The sequence below is a fragment of the Neoarius graeffei genome, chromosome 5 (genome assembly GCF_027579695.1).
Source record: "Neoarius graeffei isolate fNeoGra1 chromosome 5, fNeoGra1.pri, whole genome shotgun sequence".
Classification (NCBI taxonomy): Eukaryota; Metazoa; Chordata; class Actinopteri; order Siluriformes; family Ariidae; genus Neoarius; species Neoarius graeffei.
In genome coordinates this window covers 4,948,582-4,961,196 of record NC_083573.1, presented here as the reverse complement: position 1 = coordinate 4,961,196, position 12,615 = coordinate 4,948,582, and the positions used below count along the sequence as shown (strand labels likewise).

General features: G+C 43.9%; 1 protein-coding gene across 1 annotated transcript in view; it reads right to left on the bottom strand.

Moving 5' to 3' along the window:
* gnal2 (guanine nucleotide binding protein (G protein), alpha activating activity polypeptide, olfactory type 2) overlaps positions 1-12,615 on the bottom strand; it is a 38,705-nt gene that overhangs the window by 13,338 nt on the left and 12,752 nt on the right. The window contains exons 2-5 of the mRNA XM_060921006.1: positions 9,437-9,509; positions 8,585-8,639; positions 8,293-8,412; positions 4,710-4,807 (exon numbers count right to left, since the gene is read on the bottom strand). Coding sequence (XP_060776989.1) covers positions 4,710-4,807; positions 8,293-8,412; positions 8,585-8,639; positions 9,437-9,509 — 346 coding nt within the window. The remainder of the gene's footprint in view (positions 1-4,709; positions 4,808-8,292; positions 8,413-8,584; positions 8,640-9,436; positions 9,510-12,615) is intronic.

Here is a 12,615-nt window from a genome sequence, read left to right as displayed (position 1 = left end):
TGAACAATTCTGCACGTGTGTCATAAAACGGTCATACTCCATTAAAAAGAGATTTGATTGATGCATCATGTCTAAACATGGGTGAGCCAAGTTTCCATTATACCGCATATAAATAAAAAACTAAGAATCAGAACACTGACTTCCAAACAACACGTGAAAATCTCCAGGCATCTATGCAAAGCTTGTCGATCCAAAACCAGGCATCCAGGCCAACTCTCCATGGTGCCTTGGGTATGCTAATGTGTCTGTTACTCAACTGGAGGATTAATCAGCTCATAAAGATCCACATTTGAAAACTACATACCGACACTAAACCCCACTGCCAACATTTTAATCCAATCAGGAACGGGATCCAGTGGGAACCCACCCATGGGTGTAATTTCACCGAATGAGGGTCCAACTCCAGGGGGCCATTTTTTACTCTCATGCTGGTCATATATTAAGCATGGAGGACAAACAAAGGCCATGAGCATGGGAGCATACTGGGTGTTCACATGGCTCTGTGCAAACCATTTATCATGTCCACTTGCTCATCGTCAGTAAACACTTTATTTCCTGGTCAGGATCATGGTGATTTTAAGTCCTAATTTGTTGATATTTTAGGAAACAGAACTGTGGGAATGACTGGGATTGGTCAAGAGTCTTTATGGCTGTCAGAGGAAAGGATGGGATGAGTCAAAGGTGTGTGTCAGGAAACGCGACAGGCAGAAACAACTAAGATTGGTCAAGAGTGTCTGTCGGAGTGGGTGGTATTGGTCAAACATTCTGCTCAAGATTGGTCAAGAGTGTCTCTGTGGGACACACTGTTGATAGAAACAGGTGGGATTGATCAACAGTGCCTCCAAGAGTGGGCGGGATTAGTCAAGATTGTCTCTGTGGGAGACACTGTTGGCAGGAACAAGTGGGACTGATCAAGAGCATCTCCAGGACCAGGCACGACTGGTCAAGAGCGTCTCTGTTCGAGACACCGTGAGCAGGAATAGGTAGCTTTCGGAAGCGTGTCTCTGTGGGGGACACTGTTGGCAGGAGCAACTGGGATTGATCAAGAGTGTCTCCAAGAGCAGGCAGGGTTGGTCAAGAGTGTCTCTCTAGGATACTCCGGGCACGAGTGGGTGGGATTGGTCAAAAGTGTCTCTGTTCGAGACACTGTGGGCAGGAATGGGTCGTATTCATCAAGAGCATCTCTGTGGGGGTCACTGTTGGCAAGAACAAGTAGGATTGGTCAAGAGTGTCTCCAGGACCAGGCAGGATCAGTCAAGAGCGTCTCTATGGGAGATACTGTGGGCACGAGTGGGCCGAACTGGTTAAAAGTGTCTCTGTTTGAGACACGGTGGGCAGGAATGGGTAGTTTTCGAAAGTGCGTCTCTGTGGGAGACACTGTTTGCAGGAACAATTGGGATCGATCAAGAGTGTCTCCAGGAATAGGCAGGATTGTTCAAGAGTGTCTCGTAGGATGACACTGTGGGCAGGAACGGGCAGTATTAGTCAAGAGTGTCTCTGTGGGAGACACTGTTGGCAAGAACAAGTGGGATTGATCAAGAGTAGATCCAGGACCAGGCACGACTGGTCAAGTGTGTCTTTATTGACCCATCCCACGTGACATCACGACAAATGCGGCTGCCATTTTGGACATGAACTACCAGTAGTCTACCACAGCCAACAACGAGGAATGACGGCGAAGCATCGAAAAGAATATAGCCTGTAATATGAACGTACAAAAGCCAACATTACTTGATGTAACTGTACTCTCATAGTGCTCACCGATCCACGAGTGTAACGTTTTAACAGTCATCCAAATGACTGAACGTAACATTGCTACAGTAACATACTAGCTACTATGTTGTTGACATTAGCTAGTACTGACAGCTAGCTGCTAGTACACTGCTACAACACAGACACCGACCCTAATAATACAGTTCTTGGTCATTGCCTGGTAACAGCAAATTTATAACGGGCCATGTCTCAACAGACTAAGAAGTTATTTCAATGACATTTAATAACATTTTGTTTATCCTGAGGACCGACATTAAATGAAAATGTGAACAAACCTTAGCTGTAATAAGATGGCGACCACCGGCTCCAGGGACGACCCGCTGATGCAGGCATGTTACCCAGCCTGACACAAAATATTTGTAGGCATCCAAACTCTTATACGCTTTCAGATCAATACCTGTGTATGGCGATGGGTTTTTAACGACATAGGTATACAGATCATGTGGGCCGAAGTCAGGTAAAGACGAGGGCTTGGTGTACTTCCATACGTCAGTGAACAATCCTGGTGGAAGCAGGTAAACGTCGTTCTCTAAGCCTGCTAACCTCAATTTTTGCAAATACCTCTCCCTCTGCTCGCCCTGTAAATGCCCTACGTCGTTGGATAGTGAAGGTGTTTTCTGCATCTCGCTCCTTTTTATGTTTTTCGTTTGTCGTCTTCCTCGCGTTCAAACCGAAGTCCACTTCATGTCCAAAATGGCGGTCGCGTTTACGAAGGTCACATGAGTGGGAAGGGTCAATAGGAGACACTGTGGGCAGGAATGGGTAGTTTTTGGAAGTGCTTCTCTGTGGGAGACACTGTTTGCAGGAACAATTGGGATCGATCAAGAGTGCCTCCAGGAGTAGGCCGGATTGATCAAGAGTGTCTCGATGGATGACACCATGAGCAGGGACAGGTAGTATTCATCAGGAGTGTCTCTGTGAAAGACATTGTTGGCAGGAACAAGTGGGATTGATCAAAAGTGTGTCTCCAGGACCAGGCAGGGTTGGTCAAGAGTGTCCCTCTAGTAGATACTGTGGGCATGAGCGTGGGTCAATAGTGTCTACTACAAAGACAGCGTGGGCAAGAATGGGTAGTCTCAGTCAAGAATATCTCTTTTGGGGACACTGTTGGCAGGAACAAGTGGGATTGGACAAAGATGTCTGTGGGAATAGGCAGGATTGGTCAAAATGTTCTGCAGGAGCAGGAGAGATTGGCCAAGATTATCGGTGGTAGCAGTCAAGGTTAGTCCTGAGTGTCTGTGTGAGCCAGCAGGATGGGTCAAGAGTGTCTGCGAAGTCGGACAGTGTGTCTATGGCGGGAGCAGGAATTTTTTCATGAGTGGTCCGGAATGGTTAAATGCGTCAGAGGGAGTGGTTGGGAGCAGGCAAGAATCGTCAAGAGTGATTGCAGAAGTCAGCAGGATTGGTCATGAGGGTCTGCACGAGTGACCAGGTTTGATCAGAAATTTTCAAGAGCAGGTTCAAATAGCAACCTCACACACGCTCCTCGTCCCCCCACCCCACAAAACACGTCCAATCAACTGACCTCACGCCTTGAAGAGGATTCAAAGACCCTTCTCACATCATACACAAACCCAATTCAATCTCAACAAACATGCACAGGGGCACAGTGATGACTCAGACAGGCACTTTTTTTTTTACGAGCTCGTGAATGGACGAGAACCGTCTCCCAACCCGAAACGGTCATGTTTGTCCAGTGCATCAGGAGTTAGTTCTTTTCCCAAGCTGATCATCTGGGACAGGACGGCCAGAATTGTTCGAGGTCGACATAAATACGTTCAACATCCATTTTATGTTCTTCATAAGCATCGTACTTATTTTTAGGACTGGCCAAGTTGATGAGACATTTCATCATCAGGAGTTTGCTCCAAACAGTTTGCAACTGGCCTGCCATAGTGTCGTCTCGTGTAGAGGAGGGATCAAATGCTGAACAAGTTTCCGCTCTTGCGCCAACCCTTTGACAAATTTTACTCCGATAAATTTAATTGGTGCGCCTTGATGAATGTGTTCATTCCAGTCAAAGACACACACACACAAAATGTACCGTACCTGAGCTTCGCTTCCTGACCTTCCTTTGTTTACAGCACATTGCCAGGATACTCACTTTGATTTGACTGCACGCACACACACATGTGGCCACTCAAACAGTTTGTGCTCTGCAGTGCAGTTGCTATAAATAGCCAGTGTTTGCTCTGGCTCCATGGCGCTTTTATATAAGCTCTGGGAGGGTGCCACGAAGAGAGGGGATTGGAAATAGAAGAACTGTACACAACACGGCCACTGGAAAATCCAGCATTGCTTCACTCTCTCCCTCTCTCTCTAACACACACACACTCTTTCTTTGAATTCTCACACATGCTGTCTATCTGACTTGCTCAAAGGCTCCCTTTTGTTTCGGAGCCCCTGATTAAAGGTTTGCATTGGGACTCGGATCCTGCAGGACAATGTGCATTCATCTTCGGCGAATTATTTTATTCTAGTCAGGGTCAATGTGGTTTTCAGGACCGATTTGAAAGTTTACTCCGATTGACAATGATTCCCAGCATGAAAAATAAGGAATTAAGTTAAAGGGAAGTGGGAAATGCTCAACAATGGGGTTAACTTGCACTTTATTACATTTTAGTTTCCAATTACACACTGATTTATCCATTCATAGTGACATTTAGTGTTGTGAAACGGCAACGAAACATTACTTCCTGCTATTGCTCAAGTTATCACAGATTCAAAAAAAAAAATGCAGCTTGTCACATCAGAAAACTTGACTTCCTGGTGCTGAGACTGGAGACTCCTTTTACAAAACGTTCATTGAAAAAACATCAAACATTCCCGAATCTGTTAACCGGAAGATTTTAAATCATGTGAGCGTCTGCCGTCCAGATCCCTCCGAGTTACTTGCTATGATAGAAAAAAACAGCATATTAGAAAAGAGAACTTACTAATGTGCACAGTCGATGAGCTGGTACTCGTTGGATCTCTCGTAGCACGCTTTGACTCCTTCGTCATCCCAAAGTTTCTTGGCATGGTCAAAAAACTCCTGTGCAGAAGACACACGTTGTATAAATAAACCGTCAGGTCGCGTCTGGTCAGTGTTAAACTACATGTCGAGTTTACACCAGCGCAGAGAACCGCGCACGATCGTGTGCATATGGTGATAACGCTTAGTCGCCTCGGTTCCGAGGTCGGATCAGCTCGCGTGTGGTTGAGAAACCACAAAGCGGAAACGTCAAATGACACACACAAAGCTCGAAAGCCGGTTTTAATTGCTCTCCAGGTTAAGGATGAAAAATGACAAAAGAAAGAAAAAGCAAAAAAGTACGGTATAAACTCCTGTCTGGAAGACTTTCCCGTGGTGAATGGACAACCTACCGACACTGGAGACTCCTTCCATAAACACCAAATCCACATCAATGCTGACATTACCCCCCCCTTTCCATCAATTGATTCTTAGTCTTCATCGAGCATAGAATTCCTTGTGTAAACTATTACTATAGAGATCTTGCAGTCACGTGACTGGAAAGTACACAGCCGCCATCTTGTCGGTAAAAAGCACCGCTGAATACTGCTGCACTCGTGTACAGAATGGATCAATTTCAACCGACGGACTACACGGCTCATTTTTCTAATGAACAGATAATTAGATATATGTCTAAAATAAACGATCTACAGATTAGTGACCCTTATGGCTTACCGGACGGAGTTTTCACGACCGTGTCAGTGGATTTTGAACTGCCAGCGGAATACCCAGACGTGTATAATTACCTCACTGTTCAGTGGTGAAGCACTGCGTGCTTATAAATCTCTGGACAGTTATCTTTACAGAAATTCAGGATTTGTCACCGACTCAGATGTGGCATCTTGTAAACAAGAATCCTCATTGGACGGGTAAGTCACTTAAGTATTGAGTATAGCACTGACCAGCCGATTATAGAATAGAATAAGGTAATTCCAGCTGTAATTCCAAATCGTCCGTCTTGTTTGCCATGGATCTGGCGTTGGAGAGGTAGAGGCTTAGCAGTGGAGATTTGAGTAGCTGTTTTCTGAGCTTAGTCAACAGGCTGGCTCTGCCTGCAGCCTCGCTTTTGCTTCCGCTCCCGACGCCGCCTCCTTCGCTTTGCTTCCGATAACAATCCACGGAGACCCCGCTGGTCTCGCTATCTCGTCCGGAATGCTGTGCATGCGATGGAAATCGCTACAAACCATCATTTTCTGCTGGAAACCCATGTCCAGTAAGTCCATACGGTTGTAGTGGATATTGAAGTCCGGTACAGACGAACAACACGCAAAAATACACACAAAAAACATAAAAAACGTGCACAGGTAGGGAGAGCTTGTAGCCGCAGCCGTTGTAGTAGAATTGTATATAGTAGGGTTTTCCAGAAAAGGTAGAAGTAGAAGGCGGAAATATGGCGTTTGACCGACAAGATGGCGTCTGTCACAATCTGGATCGGCTGTGACGTCACATGCAAGTGCTCCATAGTAACGATAATATAGGACAACGTGCGTTAATATGAACCTGTGATTTGCTGCTGGATGACGACCAGAACTGCTGCTGTTATTTAACAACTTTTGACTGAAGGTGACGTGAATAATAATTGAGTCGAGGATCAAGTCGAGGTTATTATTCACTGATCCTGAGGCGGAGATTTGTTTTCGTATAAATACGCAGGTGATGATAGAAAAAAACAATTTTAATCCTCAAAAGCGGCATGTCAACGTAATAACTTTGCGGCGCAGACTTGTGTCACGTAAAATAAATCACAGTTCCGTCTTCCCTTTGAATGGTTTTCGACCAAACTTCGTCGCGTCTTTAGTGTATTTACCGTAGGAACAGCGTTTTCTTTCATCGTTTCTAATTCTTCCTCACTTATGAAGAGACTGGCCGCCATTTTGCCGAGTCGCTCGAGGTGACTATCGAGAAATAATCTGAATCTTTCGACCAATCAGCATGCGCGATTTCCAATAATCACCTGCGTATTTATACGAAAGAAAATTCATCAAGACCTTCTGGGAAATCAGAATCTAGAGCCAGTCAACAGTAGCCTGGCTAACGCGACTTCAAAGCTCTCCGAGCTATTGGTCTGGCCAAGATATTAAGCCAAACCGTTTCCCAGAGCCTGTGGTTGACCCGCCTCCCTGAAATGCCTCAGTTTGCTACTGGTCGAAGCCAGAAAAGGCTGTGACGAAGCTTAAACCAATCACATCACTCTTTCCTCTGACGTATGCGATGCGACGGGGCTAACTGGTAGATTAAACTCTTACCGAAGCCGGTCGGGAGCAAGGCGAAAACGTCCTTCCTTTCAATAAATACCTCCAGGGCTGCTCTTTGCTCCGTTTTCAATGAGAACTTGCTCTATGTTCGTAATGTTTCTAGTGAATGAAGCGCTTCCGGCATAGATTCTGTAAACAATCTATGGCTTCCGGTCGCAGTTCTACTACGTCACTGCCTTGAACACGCCTCTACCCAGGGCCGTTGGAGATGCTCAAAGTTGATTGGTTCCCGATTTTTCGGGAGCTTGGAAGAGCTGTAGATAGCTTGCCTGGCCAGACTAAGCTCGCAACAGGCCCTCGTGTTGCGTCACGCTTAGGATGGGCGGGCCCAGGCTAAGTCAACAGCGCTATTGTAACACGGCGTCGCATTTTTATACCGTCGCGCTCTTCAATTCATCTTTTGGAGCGTTCCAAGCAAGACTGATGCTGAGCAAATTTCCTCAAAAATTGACGAAAGATCAGGCTTGTAGTACTAGAGTCCAGGACTCGTGCATTAACCGCATTTAGACTCGTAAACTGGAGACGAGGACTTGGATTTTTTTCTTTATTTTTTTTCCAACATGCAATAATAATTTGGCGAAAGATATTTATATTTACATCTACATTCATTTTATACTAATTCCATGCAAGAGAACGAACATTCACCTGTCCTTACGTCATGTTCAGGAACAAACTAATGTTAACGGCATTAAAATGCCTGGAGAGACGCCGCTAGACTAGGATTGTCCGCTTTGCTTATACAGACTTCTCGTGCAGTGGGGAAAAAAAAAATGCACTGCGACAATATGTGTTCCATATGTAGAAAAACTATCGAGGAGACGACGGGGACGACCTTGAACTTCAATCGCCATTTGGCGAGACTCCACCCAGAGAAGGAAGTGACACGCTATGTTCATTGCTCTGTTGAGAGTGGGCGGGGCTTGCTTGCTGAGCGATGAACTAGCTAGTGTTAACCGTCTCTCATGTTATTTGCCCTGTTGAGAGTGGGCGGGGCTTGCTGAGCGATGAACAAGCTTTTTATCTGTAGCCTGTTCACTAAAATGGGGCGGTCGAGCAGGAACGTTAGTCCGACACAGTAGCAGAGACGCTTTCACGTAAAGGAAGCAGCAGCCACCGTCAAATAGTGCGGGTGGAGTCTCGTTCTCCGACTCAAGGTTTCGCGACTCGACTACAACACTGCGAAAAGTCATAAACGAGATCCAACAACGATCGGAATACCTTTTGGTCCGACATATCGAACTCGTCCCTTACCTGCGGGTAGTCAAAATCCGACAGCGGTGCTATGCTGTTGATGTAATCGATCCTAAACTGGTCCTCCGGGTTGGCGAGAGGGACAGGTGGAATTAAAGTGCTCATTGCTGACACTATCGTCTAGGACACAAAGTAAGCATTCGATCAGATCAGTTGTACTGTAGACTTAATTCAAGAAAAAAATTAAATAAAAAAAATACGTCAAATGCCAAACTCTGCTTCTGTCATGTCACAACTTCAAACAAAACAACACTGTCACAGGATAACATAAATCACCTCGTAGCCCACTTACCACTATCGCATCCTTCACGTTTTTCCGGATGTCTTGGATCTTCTGTCTCTTTTCTCTGCGGACAAACAGACACAAAAACAGAAAAATCAATAAATTCGTTTCCATTTTCACTGCAGCGTTGATCAAACAGCAAGACAGCTGTTCGTTTTCCACAAGTTTGCCAAGCAACACGAAGAAGCAGCGGAAAAAACCCTGAAGTGATGCGAACACCATTTTTTTTTAATACCTAAAGACCTCATAGCCCCGCCCACTTGGCTCACAAGAGGCTCGTGCATTCACAACACATGCTCACCTGGACAAAGTCAGAAAATGAAAGTCAGCTCACTCGAGATGCAAACGTCTTTCACACCCTGTGACCTTTCCCCTTCAGTGAGTTTGCTTTTTCGACAGGTAAATTTTATTTGCATTGTGTCTGGCTGAAAAAAAACAAAAAAACGCTTCGTATTCAGGTCACAGCTGCATCGCAGCAGGAAAGGGTCAAAGATCGTCAAGGCTTCTGCGAAATAGTCTGCTGGATAAACCTGTGGTTTATTTATTCGAACACGCCCAACGTTTAAGACAACATTCTGTCGCAATCCCAGTCCGACTTCTTCAACGACTGAAGAGATTTTCATTTCCTGTGATCATCAGGAAAAAGATCCAATGTCTCGCTGAACTCATGGAATTTAAAATATTTCACTTATCTTTTCAGATACGTTTCGTGTACATTTTTCATTTCTATCTATGAACATAGTCACGTCACGGAGCTGAATGAACGCACTTCAAAATCACCACCACCTACTGTATAATGGAAAAAAACAAGATATTTCCAGCGTTAGATGTGAAATGGATTCAAAATAAAAGTCCACTTACTCTGCGTTAAAACCGTTCACGTGAAGAATTCTCATCTGTTTCACAATGGTGCTTTTTCCTGATTCTCCAGCGCCTAAACAAACAGTCACACAAAGTCGACGATTAACAGAAATAGTGTTAAAATTGTGATCATTTGGAAAATGATGAATTTTGAAGACTGAGCTGAGCTGATGATAGAATATTCTCGAAAAGATACAGAAAGCAAATTGAGAAATGAGGACGCTCTCGAAGCATGGCACGATCATCTTACCTCCAGACAACAGAGCCTAATCTAGGAATTTGAAAATAGGGGACGGATCCCTCACTAGTTGTAGAAACGGGACAGAAAATATTAACATGGGTAAAAATATCCCTCATTTGTTCCAGTTAGTGGGGACAGAAAAATCAGTAATACATTGGTAGATATTTTCAAGAGTACATCTATAAACAGAACAGTTTTATTAATCTTTACTTTTAGAATATCATTAACATAATACTAAATTGAACTTTCAACAAGAAAAATTAAACAAATTACTCAAAAAAAAAAAAAAACTAGCAATCATGTAGAATGTGTAAGATTACCAGGACTACAAAAATGCAGAAAAATAGGCTTTACTTATCCAAATGCACCTGTTGGTTCAAAAGTTAAAGTGCAGAGAACCTCACAGCACAACATGAAGTTACCTTCAAATATAATATAAATGCCTCAGCTTTCATGTAAGAAAAAAAAACTATTAATACTAGTACTGTGTGCAGGCAGTCTCTCCTGAAGACCAAATTAAACAATAATTATAAACTAATAAAATAAATGGCTCAGGCTTCATAGAAGAAAAAAACAATTTGAACAGAATCTCACAGTATGATGCTGAAGCTGCCTAAACAATGGAAAATAAAATACCATTTTGGCAAAAATGTTGGCATCCATTCATTTCTTGTATTAAGTTAAAAAAAAAAATAAAGTGCGCACAGTCCTTCACTGTAAACATAACACACTTTCAGTAACAGAATTTAAGCCTATTCATGCAGTGTTGCCAGATACTGCTGACGTTTTCCAGCCTATTGTGTTCAAAACCCGCCAAAATGCACTTAAAACCGCCCAATCTGGCAACACTGCGCACATGCTGCTTCTCTTGAACGTATACACGGAAGTAAGGCGGAAGGTAGTTTGTCGACGTCACCGCAAGACGACGCCAACGATTGGTCAAATTTGCGGGAAAGTTGCGGTGATTGGACAGAATTGCAACACCGCCCTGAATCGCGGGGATTGGTTGAATTTGCGTTGATGTTGCAAATCGCGAAATCCTGGAGGGTCTGAATGTTATGTTTGGATGAGACAGAACGATATGCCGTGTGCTTTTGGGTATTTTTAAAACACTTCACACGATTGGTTGAGATACACTGTCTTCCGGTTCAGTGACCAATGATATAATAGTTCACAAAACTGTTTTACCCGCTAAATAAACCATTCGGAATACTTCGGTCCTTTCCGATAGGTGTGTAAACAACGCTATATTTACCGCAGTGCTCGCTAGCTGGTGCTGACAAATTGATACGCACAAGATTCAGTAAAACGCGACTACACGCTCTCTACTTATAAATGTGCGACAAAATGAATAGATACGCGATATCACTCTCGTGCCCAAAAAGTGGATGTGCGACAGACAGATTAAAAAAACGCGTATTATCGTGCATTACACGCCCTAGATTAGGCTCTGAGACAATCCTGCTCCAATTAAAGGTCTTAAGGCAAAATATAAAGAGGTGACCGGGAATGATGTGAACACAGGAATCGGATATTGATCAGATCTTACGTACATGTAAACAGAAGGGGACAAAAGAAAAAAATATATACACAACAAAGTCCTACAATGTAAACGCAGCCATGTAAACTGATAAGATGATTCATTTCTTCCGGACTCTGTATGTTTCACGATCGATTGCCATTTGGAAACAAAAATCGCCGCATAACAACGATGATGAGAACTTCACAACGAACACGAAAGTCGGATTTGAGCGTCGAGATTTAACGGTGTCCGTTTAACGGTTATTCCAAGAAATCGAGTCGTACCTGAGCCGAGAGACGACGAGGCGCGGAGCACCGAGTCAGCTATAATCCGGGTACGACGAGATTGAGTGAAATAACTGTTTTATTCTATCCACGTTCACGGGATTTTGAGAAAACACAGCATTTTTATTTTTATATTGTGCAAATTCGATAAATAAAAACTTGATACAAAACGTCCGACAAAATCATTTCCGCTCAGAATGGAAACAAACCGGCGAAATGACAGTCGCAATTTGTGAAAAATGCGACAGTAATAATGTTGAAAAAATTATTTAAAAAAAAAAATCGCAATAATACACGCTTACCTTTCATTCCATATTTTGTTGCTTTTTTTGGGGTTTTGTTTTCAAGTAAAGTTTTTATTTTGTCCTCGGTTGGTTCAGCAACACACGCCGCCATTTTGTTTTTCTTTTTGGCGGTTAAAGGTGCATTACCGCCACCTACTGGGCTGGAGTGTGGAAAAGGGAGGAAGAGACACTGAAATTCTTTCAGCTATTTCAGTTTCTTTTAAATACTTGATAACCAAGTGATTTTTCTGACTTGATGCGTGCCGCCATTTTGTTTTTCTCTACTCAGGGTATATGAGCTGATAGCCTTGCCAATCAGAGCGCGGTGAACATGGATCGAATAATGCCAGCTATTGGATGCGTTTCGGATTTTATTCTTTATTATCCGTCACATGCACACTTCAAGCATCCTCTGCATTTAACCCATCTGAAGCAGTGAACACACACACACACACACACACACACACTCAGAGCAGTGGGCAGCCACACTACAGCGCCCGGGGAGCAGTCAGGGGTTCGGTACCTCGCTCAAGGGCACGTCAACCTAACTGCATGTCTTTGGACTGTGGGGGAAACCGGAGCACCCGGACACGGGGAGAACATGCAAAGTCCACACAGAAAGGCCCTCGCTGGCCGCTGGGTTCGAACCCGGAACCTTCTTGCTGTGAGGCGACCGTGCTAACCATCCACGTCAGAACCCAGTCAAAAAGTGAATTGGTCGATAATGTGAATGCATCTGGAACATCTGGAATGACAGTACGGCCGAGCAGAACCAGGGTTCTTCAGAAGTACTGACAAAATGTGTCTTTTGTTTATTTTTTTCACTTCATTTTGCTTCTCGAAAGCAC